The 16,484-nt window shown below is 50.5% G+C and overlaps 8 protein-coding genes across 8 annotated transcripts; 2 read left to right on the forward strand and 6 right to left on the reverse strand.

Annotated features, from left to right (window-relative positions):
• Positions 1-310: 310 nt before the first annotated feature.
• On the reverse strand, positions 311-619 carry BO79DRAFT_152304 (uncharacterized protein; the record flags this gene model as incomplete). The annotated part of the gene is made up of 2 exons (XM_025678686.1): positions 311-470; positions 567-619. The coding sequence occupies 2 exons, from the start codon at positions 617-619 to the stop codon at positions 311-313; spliced, it is 213 nt and encodes a 70-aa protein (XP_025537660.1).
• Positions 533-2,065, forward strand: BO79DRAFT_176247 (Fe-S cluster assembly protein Dre2). The gene is made up of 2 exons (XM_025679843.1): positions 533-1,525; positions 1,594-2,065. The coding sequence occupies exons 1-2, from the start codon at positions 859-861 to the stop codon at positions 1,899-1,901; spliced, it is 975 nt and encodes a 324-aa protein (XP_025537661.1). The 5' UTR covers positions 533-858; the 3' UTR covers positions 1,902-2,065.
• Positions 2,066-3,027: 962 nt separating this feature from the next.
• BO79DRAFT_209964 (uncharacterized protein) lies at positions 3,028-4,710 on the reverse strand. The gene has a single exon (XM_025682707.1). It carries the CDS (start codon positions 4,525-4,527, stop codon positions 3,334-3,336), a length of 1,194 nt encoding a protein of 397 aa, XP_025537662.1. The 5' UTR covers positions 4,528-4,710; the 3' UTR covers positions 3,028-3,333.
• A 187-nt stretch (positions 4,711-4,897) lies between these two features.
• On the forward strand, positions 4,898-5,237 carry BO79DRAFT_209965 (uncharacterized protein). The gene has a single exon (XM_025682708.1). It carries the CDS (start codon positions 5,000-5,002, stop codon positions 5,204-5,206), a length of 207 nt encoding a protein of 68 aa, XP_025537663.1. The 5' UTR covers positions 4,898-4,999; the 3' UTR covers positions 5,207-5,237.
• A 1,980-nt stretch (positions 5,238-7,217) lies between these two features.
• On the reverse strand, positions 7,218-7,528 carry BO79DRAFT_230042 (uncharacterized protein; the record flags this gene model as incomplete). The annotated part of the gene is made up of 2 exons (XM_025684075.1): positions 7,218-7,398; positions 7,446-7,528. The coding sequence occupies 2 exons, from the start codon at positions 7,526-7,528 to the stop codon at positions 7,218-7,220; spliced, it is 264 nt and encodes an 87-aa protein (XP_025537664.1).
• Positions 7,529-9,551: 2,023 nt separating this feature from the next.
• On the reverse strand, positions 9,552-11,035 carry BO79DRAFT_152142 (NUDIX hydrolase; the record flags this gene model as incomplete). The annotated part of the gene is made up of 5 exons (XM_025678676.1): positions 9,552-9,880; positions 9,976-10,362; positions 10,538-10,564; positions 10,652-10,808; positions 11,009-11,035. The coding sequence occupies 5 exons, from the start codon at positions 11,033-11,035 to the stop codon at positions 9,552-9,554; spliced, it is 927 nt and encodes a 308-aa protein (XP_025537665.1).
• A 407-nt stretch (positions 11,036-11,442) lies between these two features.
• BO79DRAFT_197990 (MRS7 family protein) lies at positions 11,443-13,713 on the reverse strand. Its single transcript, XM_025681311.1, has 3 exons — positions 13,538-13,713; positions 12,925-13,448; positions 11,443-12,863 (listed from the first exon to the last, which is right to left on the reverse strand). The coding sequence occupies exons 1-3, from the start codon at positions 13,602-13,604 to the stop codon at positions 11,814-11,816; spliced, it is 1,641 nt and encodes a 546-aa protein (XP_025537666.1). The 5' UTR covers positions 13,605-13,713; the 3' UTR covers positions 11,443-11,813.
• Positions 13,714-13,902: 189 nt separating this feature from the next.
• BO79DRAFT_238799 (glycerophosphocholine acyltransferase) lies at positions 13,903-16,292 on the reverse strand. Its single transcript, XM_025684848.1, has 3 exons — positions 16,144-16,292; positions 15,043-15,927; positions 13,903-14,993 (listed from the first exon to the last, which is right to left on the reverse strand). The coding sequence occupies exons 2-3, from the start codon at positions 15,864-15,866 to the stop codon at positions 14,255-14,257; spliced, it is 1,563 nt and encodes a 520-aa protein (XP_025537667.1). The 5' UTR covers positions 15,867-15,927; positions 16,144-16,292; the 3' UTR covers positions 13,903-14,254.
• Between the last annotated feature and the right edge of the window lie 192 nt (positions 16,293-16,484).

Below are 16,484 nucleotides of genomic sequence, written 5' to 3' on the forward strand. Positions count from 1 at the left end.
TGCAATTGAATCTTCCAACGCTATGGTCGGAGAGACCATCAGCTATCAGCCGTATCACATGACCGTATAGTATATGGCCCTCCGGGTTTCCATTTCTGGAAACAATTTAAGGTTAAACTGCACCCCACGCTGGAAAAAACAGCGGCTCTTGGGCAGACAACCGTCTCACTCGCCAATAATGGGTATTTTCTATTATTTATGAGAGCATTTCACCGCGAACATTAGTTACTGACTAATAATTATTCTTCTTGCTGATGGCAGACACTCTCTGAGTGACATCATGAACAAGCGGGGTTTTGAAGGATCTCCATTAGTCAGCCAGCTTGGGCAGCAGCCCAGTAGCGCTAAACCCAGAAAGGCCAAAGAATTCCCGTGACAATTTCCCACGGACAGCGAGCAGGGCAATAACAACCGGGCCAAAGTAATATGGGTGCGGGGCATTGGAGGGGAGAAAATCTGCTAAAAAATCACTCGGAGTCAAAGAGAACCTCCCAGAAATTAAAACCCACTGACATCGACTTTCCTAAAGGAGGAAACTAATCCCACCACCGCCATCGGACTATCACCTAGCTATTTCCTCGGGGGTTGCAGGCGTGTGCCTCGATTTGTAATCCCCCATCATCAGATAACCCCGAAAATTCGCTGATAACCGTCAAACACAATCTCTGCCACTTTCCCCGCCACCCAATCACAACGCCGTCAGATGACAATTGAGTCAGCCAGACGAAACCCAAAACGAGCATCCGATCACGGCCACTGATCACTTTTGAACCTCAATTTCCACTCCCTTCCATTTATACCCCAACTATCTCCTCTCCCTTCTCCCTTCACGGACGAACTCGCAGGTAGACCGACACAATGGCTCCCTCGTTCGTGACCATCGACACAACGCCTGATTTCGACATGGCACCCGCCCCCTCCTTCCAGCCCATGTCGACCGGCAGCCCCTCCAAGCGCACTCTCCTCCTCGCTCCCCCCTCCATCGCCACTCAAGAAGAGAAGCTCCGGGACCTCTTCACCACCTTTGACCGCTCCACAACCGACCTGCAGATGCTTGACCGCATATCTGCCGGCTTCGTCTCCCTCCCCGCCAACACCTACGATCACATTGTCGTCCTAACCGATACCGATGGCACGCGGCGGTCGGAGGCTCTCCATTTGCTCACGCGGGATGTCTACACCGCGTTGGTTCCCTGCATGAAGGCCGGAGCGAAGCTACAGACCCAGGATAACTTTTTCGGAGAGGCCGAGGAGCGCGAGGCGGTCTTGGCGGGGCTGATCAAGACCGATGCCGGGTTTGAGAAGATGGACCAGCCCAAGTCGTTCGCGATTCCTCTGCGACGCAATGGGAAGAAGAAGGATGCGGCGAAGACAGAGACAGTTGCTCCCGCACCTGCGCCTGCCCCGCCCGTGCAGCCTGTCACCGTGGGCATGATTAATAATGACGACGATTACGAGAATGACGATGACTTGATTGACGAGGATACTCTGCTTTCGGATGAGGATTTGAAGAGACCTATCCAGCGTAAGTCCCATTCATAGTTCGATAATTCTTGTGGAATTTAAACCATGCTAACAATGCATGCATCACAGCCCCCGAATGCCAGCCCAAGCCCGGCCGCCGGCGTCGCGCCTGCAAGGACTGCACGTGCGGACTCGCAGCACGACTCGAGGCAGAGGAACAAGCGGAGCGGGAGAAGGCAGACAAGGCTCTCAACGTGATGAAGCTGGAGACGGAGGACTTGAACGAGCTGGACTTTACCGTGCAGGGTAAGACAGGCTCGTGTGGAAACTGTGCCCTGGGCGATGCCTTCCGGTGCGCGGGCTGTCCGTTCATCGGACTGCCGGCATTCAAGCCGGGCCAGGAGGTGCAAATCCTGGAAAACGTTGCGCAGTTGTGAAAGTTTCCTCTTCAGTTCTTCTCAGGTCGGGTCTCTTTATTAATTTCGGTTTCTTGTGGGTTGGCTGGTCGGTTTGCTTGGACAGGCGATGGTTGGGCGCAGGATAAAATAGAATACCTTAGTATCTTAGTTTAGCCTTGTTATTTATCATGACCTAACTCTATGAAATATATAGGGTTGCATTTAGGAATATCAATGACCTACTATTCGTTCCTATTGCATCGCTTGATCAACACAGTAACCACACTGCACTTCCCAGTAGATAATATATATAGTCAGGACATGCAATCCAGCAACGCACATCATCGAACACAAACCCAATAACTTACACAGACACAACAAAACACAGAGCCCCATACACGATCCCCATTCCCTGGCACCATCACACTCACACAATCACCTTATCCCTCCCCCCTACCTCCTCCTCCTCCATACTAGATACAAAGCATCTAAATCCCATCACCATCCCCACCCATGGCACATACTAGTACCAAATCCTAAGAAACAAAACAGTAATAAGTTAAAAGTCGCACAGCATTATCCATCCATTCATCCCTAGATTGCTACAATCTATAATACCTCCTACTATAGAACAAGATAACATAGATAATATTTACCAAGCAGCAGCTGATCAGCTAATATCATAGCTAGCTTAAAGGAGTAATCGACGCAAGGGTCCACACAGTATGCACAGATATCGTATAATTATTCGCATGCTTAAGACTACTTACAGATACATACAGCTACAGCCACGATGGACTGATTACTACTTTAGGATAGGGATAAAAGTTTTGGGTGATTTGATTTGGTCAGAGATATATGATGTTTCAGTAGCAAATTATGACTGTCTATGGTTGTCAACGGTTATAGACATTGTGTTTAATCTTGTGCCTAGGGGTGAAGGACAGGGCAAGGGTTAGGGAAAAGGAAAGAGAGACATTTGATCCAGGAGAATTTCCTAGTCAGATCATGTGCGGGCGCTGCATATGCAAGTATTGGGGATAGATCTGTAAGGGATAGGGCACGTGTTGCATTCTTTTGGGTGGGGTAGGGTGTATTCAATTACTGCGATTATTGGACGATTAGTCTGACTGTTTTGGGTTGTAGATGATAAGATTTGATATTGGGTCATTATAAGCTAGTATTCCTCAATGTAATATACCAAAAAAGTGAAATAGCTATAGATAAAGCATCTATAGGTGCATCCCCAACGCCAAGCAGAGACCCTGAAAATGCCAACGGGATATCACGGTAATGACTAGAGTTGCAGGACAAGACGAGAGTTGTAGACGTAGAGAGTGACCGGAAATAATAAGGACAGGCTAATTGGATAACATGGACAATGAAGCGAATGGGATATCATAAACATAGAAAGGAAAGAAGACGGAACGAGAAAGGAAAGTCTGAGAGGAGAGATAGTGAGCTTTTCGTTCTAAATCCATGGATCGGTCTGTCCGTAATTGTTATTGTATGGACTGACTGGTCCGACTAGTCGGATCTGTGATTTCAGCTCTGTGTGCCGTCGATCGCCCCGCACTCCGATCATCTTCTTCCGCGCGCCGTCAAGGGCGTCGAGGATATGATGGGTGCCGTCTTGAATGGCTCGGACGCAGTCTCGAGTGTTCTGCTGGAGTTGAGACCGGGCGGGTGGCGTCAGGGGTGGCGTTGCGGAGGACACAAAGCCCTTCTTTGACGAGCGTCGTTTCCGATAGCGAGGAAACCGAACATTAGGGCTCTGTCGGTAACTGATGCGCTTCTCACGACCTGGCTTCTCCCAGATCGCCGCACCGTACTTCTGATACGGCGACATCGGCACTGCCAGCTGCTTCTTCCGTGGGGACGCCAGAGGCCGCGGGTGCGGGCCGCGCGCACCCATGGTTGAGCGAGTGGACATGCGCGATAGGCGTTTATTCGAGGGTGAGACATCCACTGGGCTCAGAGGAGACCTTGGACTTCCAGGATGATAATATTCGTCGGTGGTGGTGATCTTGCTCGATGGCGTGGGGGTGCGCACAGGATCCACTGAACCTGCTGTGGGGGGTGAGGACCGATTACTCTTGTTTCGTTCCAGGGAATTTTTCGACAAGCGCCGTTGCACATAGGAACGAATGGAATTGCGCACGTCCTGAGCGAGGGCGCGTCCACTTCGATCGGATGAGTTCCAACGGTTGCGACTGGCGAAGTCGAACACGGTGAGGTTCAGTTTACTGCCGTTCTTTTTGCGGGGGTGAGTGGGAAAACGCGGGGATGTCGGGAGAGCCGACGGAGTAGCCAACTCAGGGAAAAAGTCCCATTTCTTCTCCCGGAAGTAATGGTTGGGGCCAGCCCGGTTAGCGACCCAGGGTTGGGCTCGGTCGGAGTGGTCATCGTGGAGGAAAGTGGTGGTGATGGCGAAAGGTGCGGACTTTGGATGGTCATTGTGGTGATGGTGATGGTCGTCATGCTGGTACGGGTCGATGGGCCCGGTAGTGGGTGGATGATCGACAAGCTCGGACAGATCGTCCGAACCAGAGCGGACAAAAACAGGGTAACTCTCGGACGAATCCGCCGAAAAGCGTCGGCTGTCATCGTAGAAGCTGGAGATGGTACTACTGTCATCACTCCATGCAGTGGAGCCCTCATCCATCGACGGGGTCTCAGGCAGTGGCTTGGGAGGCAGCTCAGGGAGCGGCTTATCAATATGTCGCAGTGCCGGGCGAGCAGGGGGCACTGGCACTCGAGGAGGAACGACTTGCTCTAGTCCCTCCAAGGACCGAGAGGGCCTCACTGGAGGGGCCTGTCTAGGAAGTGCCAACGAGGACGGAGAAAGCATGATGCTGTTGTGCTAGATGGAGAGGGAGGGGGGGTTGAACAATCAACTAGTTGACAGTTCAAGAGTCGTCACACAAGGAGACCATGAACTGGCATTGCGGAGAGGAGAGAGAGAGAGAGAGAGAGAGAGAGAGAGAGAGAGAGTGCTAGATGGAGAGGGGGGGGGGGGGGGGGGGGGGTTGGGAGTGGGGAGTAATATTCCCGTGGCTCGGGCCAGGAACTGGGAAGTATATCGTTGGCAGTGCCAGGAGATAGTTTATAGAGTTGGCACGAAGGGAGGGGAAGGGATGTCTCAAAAGACCTTTCCCCCTCCTGGAGGATGGGGGGAAAGAACAGAGAAAAACGTGGCAAGGGAAAGACAAGCAGAACCAAGAAGCAGAAGGAGTGAAGAGAAAGAAGCCGAAGAAGAGAAAGATAACCAGCGAGAGGCACCAGCCGGGAGGGAAATGGGCCCGATTGGGATGTTCTCCGTTGGCGAAGTACCAAAATTGTGACCCGAATACGGCCAGCGTCGTTGCTTTTTTGACTTTGCTCGCCAGTCGCCGGTCTTGATGCGATTTTAACCTTTTTTTGGCGTCCAGGATGACAGGCCAGCAAGCAGGGCAAGCAAACAATCACACGACCGTCACCCGTGCAAGTAAGTCAGTCAGCCTGTGGCCAGTGTCTTTATCCGGCAGTGTAGAGATAAAGAACCCGCCGGGACCATGGTTCAACAAGAAGAGAACGAGGGGAAAGAAAAAAAGAAAGGAATGAGGATGAACGAAGAAGGGAGGAAGGGAGAAGAAGAAGGGGAGAGAGAAGGGAGACGATAGGATGGAGTTTAAAGGGAGATATGTTTAATAATAATAATCATAAAAATAATAATCATTAGAGGAAGAAGGAAGAAGGAGGAAGAGGAGAACGAGGCCGACGACAAGAAACTCAGCAGCGGATGGATGTGATGAGATCCATCAGGGAGGGTCGCCATATGCAGCTCGTCAAGCTCCGTCTGGCTGGTCCGGCCGTTCATCCCTAGATCCCAAGGAGTTCGGGGCGGAGTCCATGTAGAATTTTGGGAAAATCCATGAGAAAGATAGAAAAAATAAAATAAATATTTAAAAAGCAAAAATAAAAGCGACATATCTCAAGGGCAGTTCCTGGCCGAACTGCAGGATGGGATCGTCGTGGTCATCATCATGGGCGGGAATAGCCTCATGAGAGTGACACCCTCATGCAAGGGATGGACCGGGGGGTGTGTGGATGGTGTATGTGTGGATGGTGTGTGGGTGGGCTTGCTGAGGGGCGCGCCATTAGGGTGATTTCCGTTCAATTTTCGTCTACAATTACCGGAAATTCTGGTTCTGGCTCTAGATAGAATATTGAATGAATGATTTGGAAGTTAGGAAGAACACATTGACACAGAGGCTGAGAGAAAGAATAGACATGGGAAGGTCCAGACATTTGATGGATGGGGGAAAGATCGGGTTAGGGCCGGGGAAGAATACGAAGCGCAATAACCAACAATTCTGGAGTCACCGAGTGATCCCAGCTTACTTGCTTGCTGATTGCTGGATTGCTGATTACTGAACCCCGGAAGTCGATCCTTTCCTTCCGTCAGAAATGGGATCTGAATGGTTCATGGCATGGCGGGTTTATTCTTAGTGATTCTTTAGTTGGATCAACACTAATCGACTCAACTAAACCAACTAAACTACTAGTCGCGCTGGTCGTTGCCAGTCAAACAAAGAAACCTGGACGCCGCTTATCCCTGGTTGCCCTCCTCCACAGCCTTCATCCTTCAGCCTTCAGCCTTTCAGCTTCCACAATCTTTCTTACTCTTTTTCCTTTTACTTTCTCATTTTCTGCTATCTACCTACTCAACTAACTTTTGGCATTTCACGTTGCTTACTCTTCTATCCCTGCACTCGATTGAACTTAATTTCGCATTGGTGGCTTAACTATTCAGCATGTCCCCTAGTCTTTTGTCAACCGAGAAAACAAAAGAAAAGAAGAGACGGAAAAAAGAAAAGTCTGCAAAGAAAAGTGACACACATACTTACTGTAGGGAATCACACAAGATAGATCATATTGCGGTATGGAGATCGCCTTTGACAGACCCTCTTCCCTTTTGCTTCTGTCCCTCTTCTCTGCACGCTTAGCGTGGCCTAGTTTCCTTAGTCGCGTTGACTTACTCCCCTAGCTGCTTCTCTTCTTCGTTGCTTATCCCTGCTTCTTTCTTTTCCTTTCTTTTTCTTCCCCTTAGTTCGAAAGGTACATATACTCTCCTATATGACAGGTAACACAGATAGTTTATCCAGCATGACATTCTTCTGGCTTCATCACAGTCCAGAATGATCAGTGTCGGTATTTACCTCTCATCAGGGCAGATAGACGGCAACCAACCGACGAATGACGCCTCGGGTTTCCTAGAACATTCCCCTAGCCTCAGCCACCCTACTTTCCAGCAGGGAAATCACTGCCGATGAGGTAAAGTAGAACTCATTTCTCTATGACAGGTCCATCCAGTCAGGACACGTGCTCCAGGCCGGTCTCGCTCTCAGCATTCTTTGGATAGGTCATCCCCAGCGTCTCACAGTCCACGCCGCGATACGCCTCGTTCCTTTCATCCTCCACTGTTCGTTCCCTCCGCTCGGGATAATGCTGCGTGGTCACGCCAGATAGCCCCATCGGAGTCCAGGCAACTATCCTGGTGGCCCCCCATTCGACCGGAGATAGCTCAGAGAATGCCAAAACAGCAGCTCCACATTCGTCCGTCGCGACAGAGAGATTGGGCAGCTGAATGATGCAACGGACCCGGGCGGGCATAGTTCGGACATCATCGAATCGTGGTGCAGCTGAGCCTGAGGGGAGCTGAGCAGAATAGACGGTGGGGGTGGCTAGAGGCTGGCTGTCGCGGTACGCGCTGAATCTGCTATCTCATCAGCTCCACTGAGACAACAACTCATTCGATCGATCCACTCCAGCAATCAGCATGAGCTCATGATGAGGCAAGAGAGAATGCACCAAGATGCAAGTCTTCTGGAATCGTTCAAGCTTAGAGCCGGAGTGGGGCCTCTACGGCCAGACTACCCACCGCCAGCATTCAAGATAGCGGCCCAGCATTCCACTCACGGGCATACCCGACCCGTTTCAGATCACTGTCGGATTGAGGCTGGTCCCATGGCAGCCAAGCCATGCTGCTGCAGGTAATGCAAGCCAATCAGTGTCAGTAGTTAGCTGACGGCCTCCTCATTCAACCTGCGATGTCGCAGGTTTCGCGAATTGCCCGTTCTCGGGAATACGGAAGTCTAGATTTGATTTCTTGAGACTAGCACCGTTGGCAAAGCTAACTCAAGTGTCAATCTCCACCACTAACAATGAGAGATTAATGACGCTAGCATCCTCGTACGGGGTGTCTTACTCTCATCCGCGTTAGGCGAGCAGACAAGGTTTGGCAAGCATGGCATTCCTAACCCTAATACACCCTCCAGAGACATTCCCCACTAGTAGACTTTCCGAAGACTCGAGTGGCTGGCGGCAAGTGAGTATCGGAAAACAAAGTGAGTTTAGAGTGACATTTCACCATGGTCAACACGGGCATGCCACACGGCCCGCGAGTCCACTGAGGTTGAGCCAGTATTGCAAATATAGATAGTTGCTGCATTACTTTGGGGTCGGTCACGATTGAAATCAGGCTGAGATGACACCCTCACCGTGATACCAAGCGGCTGCTTGTGAGAATGATCTGGCATTGGCTGTAGTAGTCCAACTTTGTAGTACACATTAATCGCCTGGCACTGCTTGAGCCACAGCCAGACCCGTGCTGATGGTCATCATGCTTGGACCAAGAATGCGAGCTGCAGTATCAAAGCCAATCGAGCTGATCCCATGAGTGAACAGACCTGACCACGTGCAGCGATAGCCCCAGCAAACATCAAACTTCACCCCCTCTGAGTGCTGGCATCTACTACTTCACATTACATCAATCTTGTATCTCAATGGAAAAGCCACCACACACAAATCTTCTTTCCAGGTGTACCAATGCCATCGTATCCAGATTACTACAATCTTCACGAACCAGAGAGCACTACTACATTATTTACACCTACACATTCACCCCCAACCAAATATACTACTACTCATATCAAACCATGCCCTCACCAAACATATCTCACCAGACACAATCTCGTCTACCAATTTACCCCCCTCAACAGCAATTAAGCACTCCCTAGCCCCTCCCACAAGTAATCACACATACATCCACCGAATACCACTACGTAGCCCAAATCAAAACCCATCCACCCCTCAGCCACTCACCATCACCACCAACCCACAATGACAAATCCCTCCGTGTCCGTATTCATCTTCTGTGTAACCAACAAATAAAATCTTACGAAATGTTGCGTCCGGAAATAACTAGTATCAATCAGAACATGGAGAAATTAACAACTAAAATGCAGAGCGGTTTTAACCGATGGGTTTGGGATGCAAATGCATGATATGCATGCGTGTATGTGTGTGTGCGTGGGATGTCATCACGGTGGTTGTAAATTCAAATACCTATGTATTGTTTAGTGCTGTTGGACGGGTGTTTGCAGGTGGGGGAGTGAGATAAGGGGATTGATGTCTTGTTTGGTTGTGTGAGGTGAGTGAATGAGTGAGTGAGTGTATCTCAGGGGCTGTGTGCTGGATATTATTATATGGGTATGGTTGAGCTAGTGATGCTGGACTCGGGTGTGTTGTAAGATGCATCTATTCTCTATGTCTTTGATTTGATTCATATGGTTTACTCAAATATAACATATGAATGGTCTTAATATGAGGCTATCAACACAGCAGATCCAATAAGTACTGTAAATATCAACTAAGTTTAGCCGCCATCTCCATATCCCGCCTAGTCAACTGATCGCCTGTCCTCCGAATCGGACTTAACCGGCCCATCTTCCTTAACTTCTCAATGATCGCCTCATCCCCAAAGTGACTATTGTGCTCAAATTCCGGCTCTTCGGCATACGCAACCCGCGCCACATCAACCAACATCCGCGCCGTCATCCCAAACACCCGGTACCGAGTAACCTGCGAAGCCTTCTCCTGCTCCTCTAACTGACTAACCGCTTCTTTCTGTTCCTCCGTCCTTGGTTTCGGTTTAACCACCTCCTTAGGCCGGACAGGGACGAAGAATTGATGCACTGCTCCTAGTCAGTCACCATAACACGACCCAACAAGCAAGAAAGCAAGCAAGCAAGCAAACAAACAAACAAACAAAAGACCAAATAATACTTACTCCTCCAATTCTCATGATACCACTCCGTCCAAGCCCCCTTATACCACTCCGTCGGATCCCCATCACCCCAATCCTCCATATCCCTACAGCGCAAGAAATTGCGAAACGGCGCCGTAAACACAGCCGCGACTTCGCGCGCATCTAGCCTCGGGATCAGCGAGACCTCAGGATCGGCATTCTCGCCCGTCCGCTCGTCAAATGAATGCAGCAGCGCCACACATGGCCGGACGACTAGTTCCGTTCGCGCTAGGTTGGCTGGGAACTCGCAGAGATGCTCGACCGTGAAGGGACGAGGTAGGTGCTCGTCGTGTTCGGGGAGGCCGATCTCTTCTTTACCTTCCCGGCGCGCGGTTTGGATGGGCGTTTCTGATAGGGAGTCGGCGCGGCCTGTGTTTCTTAGTTAGTTTGGGTTTGATATCAGTGTGATGTAGCATATAGCATATAGCGTGTTGCTATGGTAGATCATAGGACGATGTCTATCATCGTACGTAGCACACATTACAACCCTTTAGAGATATGGCTGTGCCATATGAGTACAGAAAGGGAGTGAGAGACGACTTACCACCCGGTAAAGCAGCCTGTCCAGCATCTGTCATATCACAATTAGCCACACAGCTCCACCTACAACACCAAATCAAGCGACTACTAGTGGAAAAAGGTGTGGAGGTATACATACAAGACCTCAATGTCGCCGCCCTCATCGTCAATACAACCCTCAAGTCCCCCTTCTGGTCCGCATACAGCAGCACTAGTACCGCGGCGCGGCGTGACAATGGGACCGAGGTATAAGTTGTTGGCGGGGGAGTGTAGTTTCTTAATCGGGCGATGGCTTTCTGCGATTTATATTGTTAGTTAAGCACTTAGTAACTTATTTGCTTACAGAGTGAGTGGGTTATTTTGGTTGGTTGGTTATTGATGGATTGAGTTTGGTGATGCTACGTCATTAGGTTTGGGGGGAGGAGAGGTGTTTTGTGTAGATGAAAGGAGGGACGTATATTAGAAAACCAATATAATGATGTGTAGGATGATGTACCTGTGAAGTTGGGTTTAAAGGGGGCATGGTTGTGGAATCTGCAATGTTGGGATGGATGTAGAAGTGACTTTGGATGCTGAAGGTGCGAGGGAGAATGATCCGTGAGGAAGAATAGAGTTGGCGGTGATGGTGGAGGAGAAGAGGATTTCGCATTGCAGGAGACAGAAGAAGACAAGGTTAAGAAAGTAAGGGATTAATTGATTTATCTATCGATTGGCTAGCTCGTTACTTGGCCATATGTTGATGCAGGATTGATACTTTAGTTGGTTTTGGTGGAGGTACGGAGGAGTAAGTCACTTGATGAAGTTATCGGGTTTGTTGCCGAGGTACTTGACGGAGGAGCCGCTGACTGAAGTTAAATACCCGATGGGTTGATTACGCAGTTATTGGGTAGGTATATTCACAAAATAAATCATGGTACTATCAATTAATATCCACGTCATATTTTCTGTCCAGATCAACCGTCCAAGTCGACTAAGTAAGTATCTATTTCAGTGTCGGTAGGTCACAAAGAAAGAAGCCTGGTTTAAAAGGATATAAGAGACCCAAATTCGATGGTGTCCAACCACGGATCCCAGAGAAAATACAAGAAATGAGACGAGTAAATAAACAAACAAGCGAGCAGAGTCTATCGTATACACAATAACACATGGGAAGAAAAAAGAAAAAGAGAGGAAGTAGAGAGTATAGGCGTAGGGGTCAAGAGGAGAAAAGAGATCTATGTCAGGTTCATCAACGCGGTATAAACGCCCTGTCGAAGCAAAGAGAGAGAGAGAGAGAGAGAGAGAGAGAAGGAAGGTTGCGATTATTTCTTCTCTTCCTTCGCCTGGGTAGACTGCTGTGCCTGCTCGGCTTTCTCGCCCTCCTGGACGGCTTCGCTGGCCTCACCCGCTTGCGTCTTGTACTTGGCTTCGTACTTGACGTCTTCCTTGTCATCGATATCCTCGATGTCCTTAGGAGCAGAAACGCCCTTCTCCTCGTTCTCGCTGTTCTGCTCGTTCTCCTCCTCGATCAGCTCTTGCTGCTCTCTGATGACCTCCAGACGCTGCTTGTTGGTGGCAGCGCCCTCGGCATTGTGAACCTCGAGCTCGATTTCGTGGAACAGCTCCTCAGGGATGCTGGACAGGACGGACTGGAGAGCCTCAATCTGGGACGACATCTCGGCTTCCTTACCACCCTGGGCGTAGACGTATGCGTTGCTCAGCACAAGAAGGGTGGAGGGGACGCCCTGCTTAAGACGCAGGTCCAGCCACATCGACATGTCCTCGCGCAGGCGAGCGGGAGACACACCGTGTGTGCGGATACCACGGGAGGCGCATGCCATCTGCAGTTCAGGGACAGACAGAGAGTCCACACCTTCGTGGAAGATAGCGCGGTCGTCACGCTTGATCTGGCGCATACGGTGGCGGATGTTGTAGCGGAGCATGGCATCCGTTCCAAAGGTGTTGAGGTTCATGTACTTGCAGATACCCACCAGCTGAGGCCGAGACAGGTTGTCGAGAGTCAGGTCATCCTTGAAAATCTTGCACACTTTGATCACATCGTCGGGAGTGGGCGATTCTCCCGTGGTACGGATCTTCTTGAAAAACTCCGCAAACTCTTCATTCTTGACGGTCGCAGCAGTGACCGGGAGACCAGACTCCTTCAGTGTGTCCTTCAGGAAGCCCGAAACCTCCTTACGTGTAGAGCTCAGGCTCAGCGCCTTCTTCTCGCGCGCCTTCTGACCCTCGTAGGTGCTAGGCAACATGTTCGGGAACAACTTCAGGGCAATGGGAAGTAGCAGTTCCGCGAAGGGGATGATGACGAACATGGAGAAAGGCACAAGGCGACCCAGATCCTTGACGGTTCTTTGGAGCTACACACATATAAGCATTAGCGGCGATCAATGCAGCGTATCCCATGCGGGCTGTACTAACCTGACGGTGCTCTCTGCGACTGAGTTCATAGCCAGCAGCCATCTTCAATGCCAATCTAGAACTAATTCTGACTTCCGTAGCAAGAAGCTTGGTACCATCCCAGTAGTGCTGGGCTTCCTTCTTGATCTTTTGTCCGATTGTCAGTTTCTTCGTCTCCTTCTTCTCCTCCTTCTTGCCATCAACATCCGCGGTCTTCGCCGTCGTCAGGTCAGCTGACTTTCCATTGTTCTGTGCAGCGATTTGAGACGAAATAGACTGTCCAGAGCTTGGTGCGACCTTCTGGACATCTTTGGAAGGCTGCACGTTGTCCGGGGGGAGGGGCTTCTTGGCCTGCTCTGCGTTGAAGCCCGGAGGGGGGAACGAGTTTGAGGAAGAGGAGGAAGAGGTCGACGGATCGGTGGCATATCCTCGCTGCTGAGGGACTAAAAGAGCGATTGCCGACAGTTGAGATGGCAGACTTCTACCGTTGAATCGGAGGTTTGCGGCCGTCGACGCAGCCAAGGCACCGGAAAGTCGTTGCCGGGCTGCATGCGAACACTGAGTTAGCGATCAAGCAGTCAAAGTCGAAGCCCTTTTGGGCCTCGGATAGACAAGGGATTCCAGTTCAACTTACCGAGCAAATTAGGCCGCAATACTGCATTGCCGCGCACAAGGCTAGCTGACCTCATTGTAACGGACATTGCGGAAACCTAGGGGATCGAAATGCTCGGAAGATCGAGCGAATGCAGACGGATGCACAACAATACGGAGCCAAATGCGGGACGTGACTTCAAATGTGACACACTGAGGAGAAAGATATGAAAGAAATCGGAAATCACAAAAGTAAGACGAGGTGCTGGCGTAGTGTCGTTCGTCCCCCGAGAGTCTGGAGCAGAGGTGGCTACACACGTGACCGCGGCGACGTCGGACTTAAGGTTTGATCGCCGCCGAACGCAAAATGCGAGTCCGGCCGGCTTCGCTACTGGAAGCTTCGACTCCCGATTTCACCCCCATCGTGACTCAGTTCATTTCCCGAAGGATGGACTAACCCACTAGCTGACTATCCACATATTCATGTCATTAATTCGCTTGTAAAGAGCATCTCGTAATTACGGACCATATCACATCATCACGCAAGTCTAAAAATCAATCATATACTGTCATAAACAAAAAGCAGAAAATGCAGCACAGGACAGGCCAGACAGTAAGGAATGATAAAAGATGAAGTTGGGTATCAACGAGAAACGGTTCCGATCTGGTCGGATTCACAAGTCAAAGCTATAGGCAAGAATCAAGACTCATGAACGAAGCAAAGGGAACATTATGTGAGGAGCTTCATGTAACAATCGTCTCAAGACCTTTCCCGGACCCCAGAATTGGCGGCAGCATGGCCGCTCTCTACACCTGTCGATTGCGCATCAAGAAGAGGGATCTGATCAACGCCGACTTTGTCGGATCCGCCACTGGCCGATTCCTCGAGACCCTTGGCCCCGACTGTCGCAGCATTGTCAGACGACAGAAGCGTTGGGCTGGAGACCCCTTCCGGGGACGATTGCCAGCGAGCAACATCCTTCTTCAGCTCTTCCAATTCCTTCTGGAAGCGCTTGCCGAAGACGTCGATATAGTATGTCGCGCCGTTGTGAACGCTGAGAATGAAAAGACCAGTGAGGAAAAGACCACTCGCCCACCGAGACCAAAACCACAGAGGGCAGGGGACCATGGTCAATATCGCATACAAGTACTGAATCAGCATAAAAGCCGGAGCCTGGAGAGATTCGGGGAGGCTCAGGACGACTTTGCCGATCCAGGTCTTGGCATACGACTTGCGGAGCCAAGTGAAGCTGGTCGGACGTCCTGCAGCAATCTTCTCGGCACGGCGAACAGTGATAAAACAGTGGTACGTCAGCTGCCAAATAACGTAAGGCACTGTTGCCCATCCCATCATTTCCAGGAGGTTGAAATGATTGGGCGAACCCGGTTCACTGAACTTGATCTCGTAGATCGCCGGGAATCGTTCTCGCAGCGTCTCCGCTGACGTCATATGGACGAGACAATGCAAGGAAACGGGTGGCATGATGTGGATAAACAGACTAGCCTCAAGTCAATGGTTGTTCAGAATGGCATCATAGCGAAGCTTACCTGACCACCTTGTCCATACTGTGGAAAACCATCGAGTTGCGCCACATGGCAATCGCAACGGCGTTGTTGCCGAATACTAGGCAAAAGGTGCTGATAAACAGCCTCTTTGAGCCAGGGAAAACCCAGAGGCTGAGCATACAGAGCACATTGACAAAGTAGCATAGGTCAGCCAAGAAATAGTGGTAGCCCTTTTTGTGATACCGGTAGTATCTGATAGGCATGAAGTAGGCCAGCTGCACGCTGAACCAGATGTAGAAGTACTCTGGGAACCCTCCAAGGAGGTAGCCGCTCACGAGGATGTTCATAACACCAGCGATGAAAGAGATCTTCTCACGTAGTGTCACAGTAGCCGTCGCATTCCATTGTTTCCCCAAGCGTTCCACGCCATCTTTCATGCGACGGCGGTACTTGTCTAGCTGCTCATCGGCTGTTGGGACCCGTCTCTTCCATTCGCCCACAACACGTTCCTTCGCGTTAATCGAAGTAGACTTGAGCTTCTCGCGTTGTCTCTTTACTTTGTCCTTTTGCGCGTTGAGTGCTCGCTGCAGCCTTTCCAGCCTTTGTGACAGAGAGAGGTTATCAAGCAGGTCGAACACCGACAGTTGGTCTAGAGGCGGAAATGTCTCCCAGTCATCATGGTAGGAAAAGGACGGGTTGCGCGACAGACGCCCAGGTGACGCGGGCGGCGAGTAGAATGTATCAGGCGAGTTTAGCGTCTCTTCCGTTTCAGAGAGATCGTAGTCCGTGGTGGGATGCAAAGCAGGCGAGCTACTGCTAGCCACTGACTCTGGCTTCCTAGCATCAGAGAAACCACCGTCTTCCATGATGAGCCTCTGCTGAAAGGAAAATATCGTGGGACCGTCACGGGAGTGTGGATAAGGCCGGCTGAGGAAGCGTCCTATAGTTAGCATCCCCATGCTGATTAGAGTAGATTATAGCCAAGCTTGGACTAAGAAGGACCGGTGTTGCACGCGGGCAGAAAGGTAGGGTAGATCAAGGGGCGAGTGATGGGATAAGGAAGACAGAGCAGGAAGTGATCCGAAACGGATGCGGATTCCTTATCAATCTAAGGCATGGTGGACGAATCCGTGGATGACTTACAAACAAAAGCGGCGAGGTATACTGTATTCGAACCAGAGGATAGAATTCGGATGACTGAGTTTCTGGGATGATAAGGCGCAACCAGTGTGCTTCAACGCTCAGAGCGCATGACCGTAGAAGTCGGGGAGCAGAAGGAAAGATGCAGGAAGTTGAGAGCAAGTTGGAAGGATGAGGTTCTCCGTGTGCACGCGTTGGAGCTTGTGGTTGGCTGCTGCTGACTTGTCGCGACTTTGCCGTTCCAGACCGGCGATCATCTATCCTGACCCACCTGCGGAGTGATGCAGCCAATAGAAAATTGTTATACTCTCCACATGATTTGCCCCCATTGGGTCCCATGGTTT

The sequence above is a fragment of the Aspergillus costaricaensis genome (genome assembly GCF_003184835.1).
Source record: "Aspergillus costaricaensis CBS 115574 unplaced genomic scaffold BO79scaffold_23, whole genome shotgun sequence".
NCBI classification, from domain to species: domain Eukaryota; kingdom Fungi; phylum Ascomycota; class Eurotiomycetes; order Eurotiales; family Aspergillaceae; genus Aspergillus; species Aspergillus costaricensis.

Bases quoted from the DNA above. Each gene is read 5' to 3' on its own strand.
- BO79DRAFT_197990 (XM_025681311.1), bottom strand. From the start codon at position 13,604: ATGTCCGTTACAATGAGGTCAGCTAGCCTTGTGCGCGGCAATGCAGTA. The intron at 13,449-13,537 runs GTAAGTTGAACT...GTTCGCATGCAG, and splicing joins ATTGCGGCCTAATTTGCTCG to CCCGGCAACGACTTTCCGGT. The intron at 12,864-12,924 runs GTTAGTACAGCC...ATATGTGTGTAG, and splicing joins GTCGCAGAGAGCACCGTCAG to CTCCAAAGAACCGTCAAGGA.
- BO79DRAFT_238799 (XM_025684848.1), bottom strand. From the start codon at position 15,866: ATGGAAGACGGTGGTTTCTCTGATGCTAGGAAGCCAGAGTCAGTGGCT. The intron at 14,994-15,042 runs GTAAGCTTCGCT...ACTTGAGGCTAG, and splicing joins AGTATGGACAAGGTGGTCAG to TCTGTTTATCCACATCATGC.
- BO79DRAFT_176247 (XM_025679843.1), top strand. From the start codon at position 859: ATGGCTCCCTCGTTCGTGACCATCGACACAACGCCTGATTTCGACATG. The intron at 1,526-1,593 runs GTAAGTCCCATT...CATGCATCACAG, and splicing joins TTTGAAGAGACCTATCCAGC to CCCCCGAATGCCAGCCCAAG.
- BO79DRAFT_209964 (XM_025682707.1), bottom strand. From the start codon at position 4,527: ATGGATGAGGGCTCCACTGCATGGAGTGATGACAGTAGTACCATCTCC.
- BO79DRAFT_209965 (XM_025682708.1), top strand. From the start codon at position 5,000: ATGTCTCAAAAGACCTTTCCCCCTCCTGGAGGATGGGGGGAAAGAACA.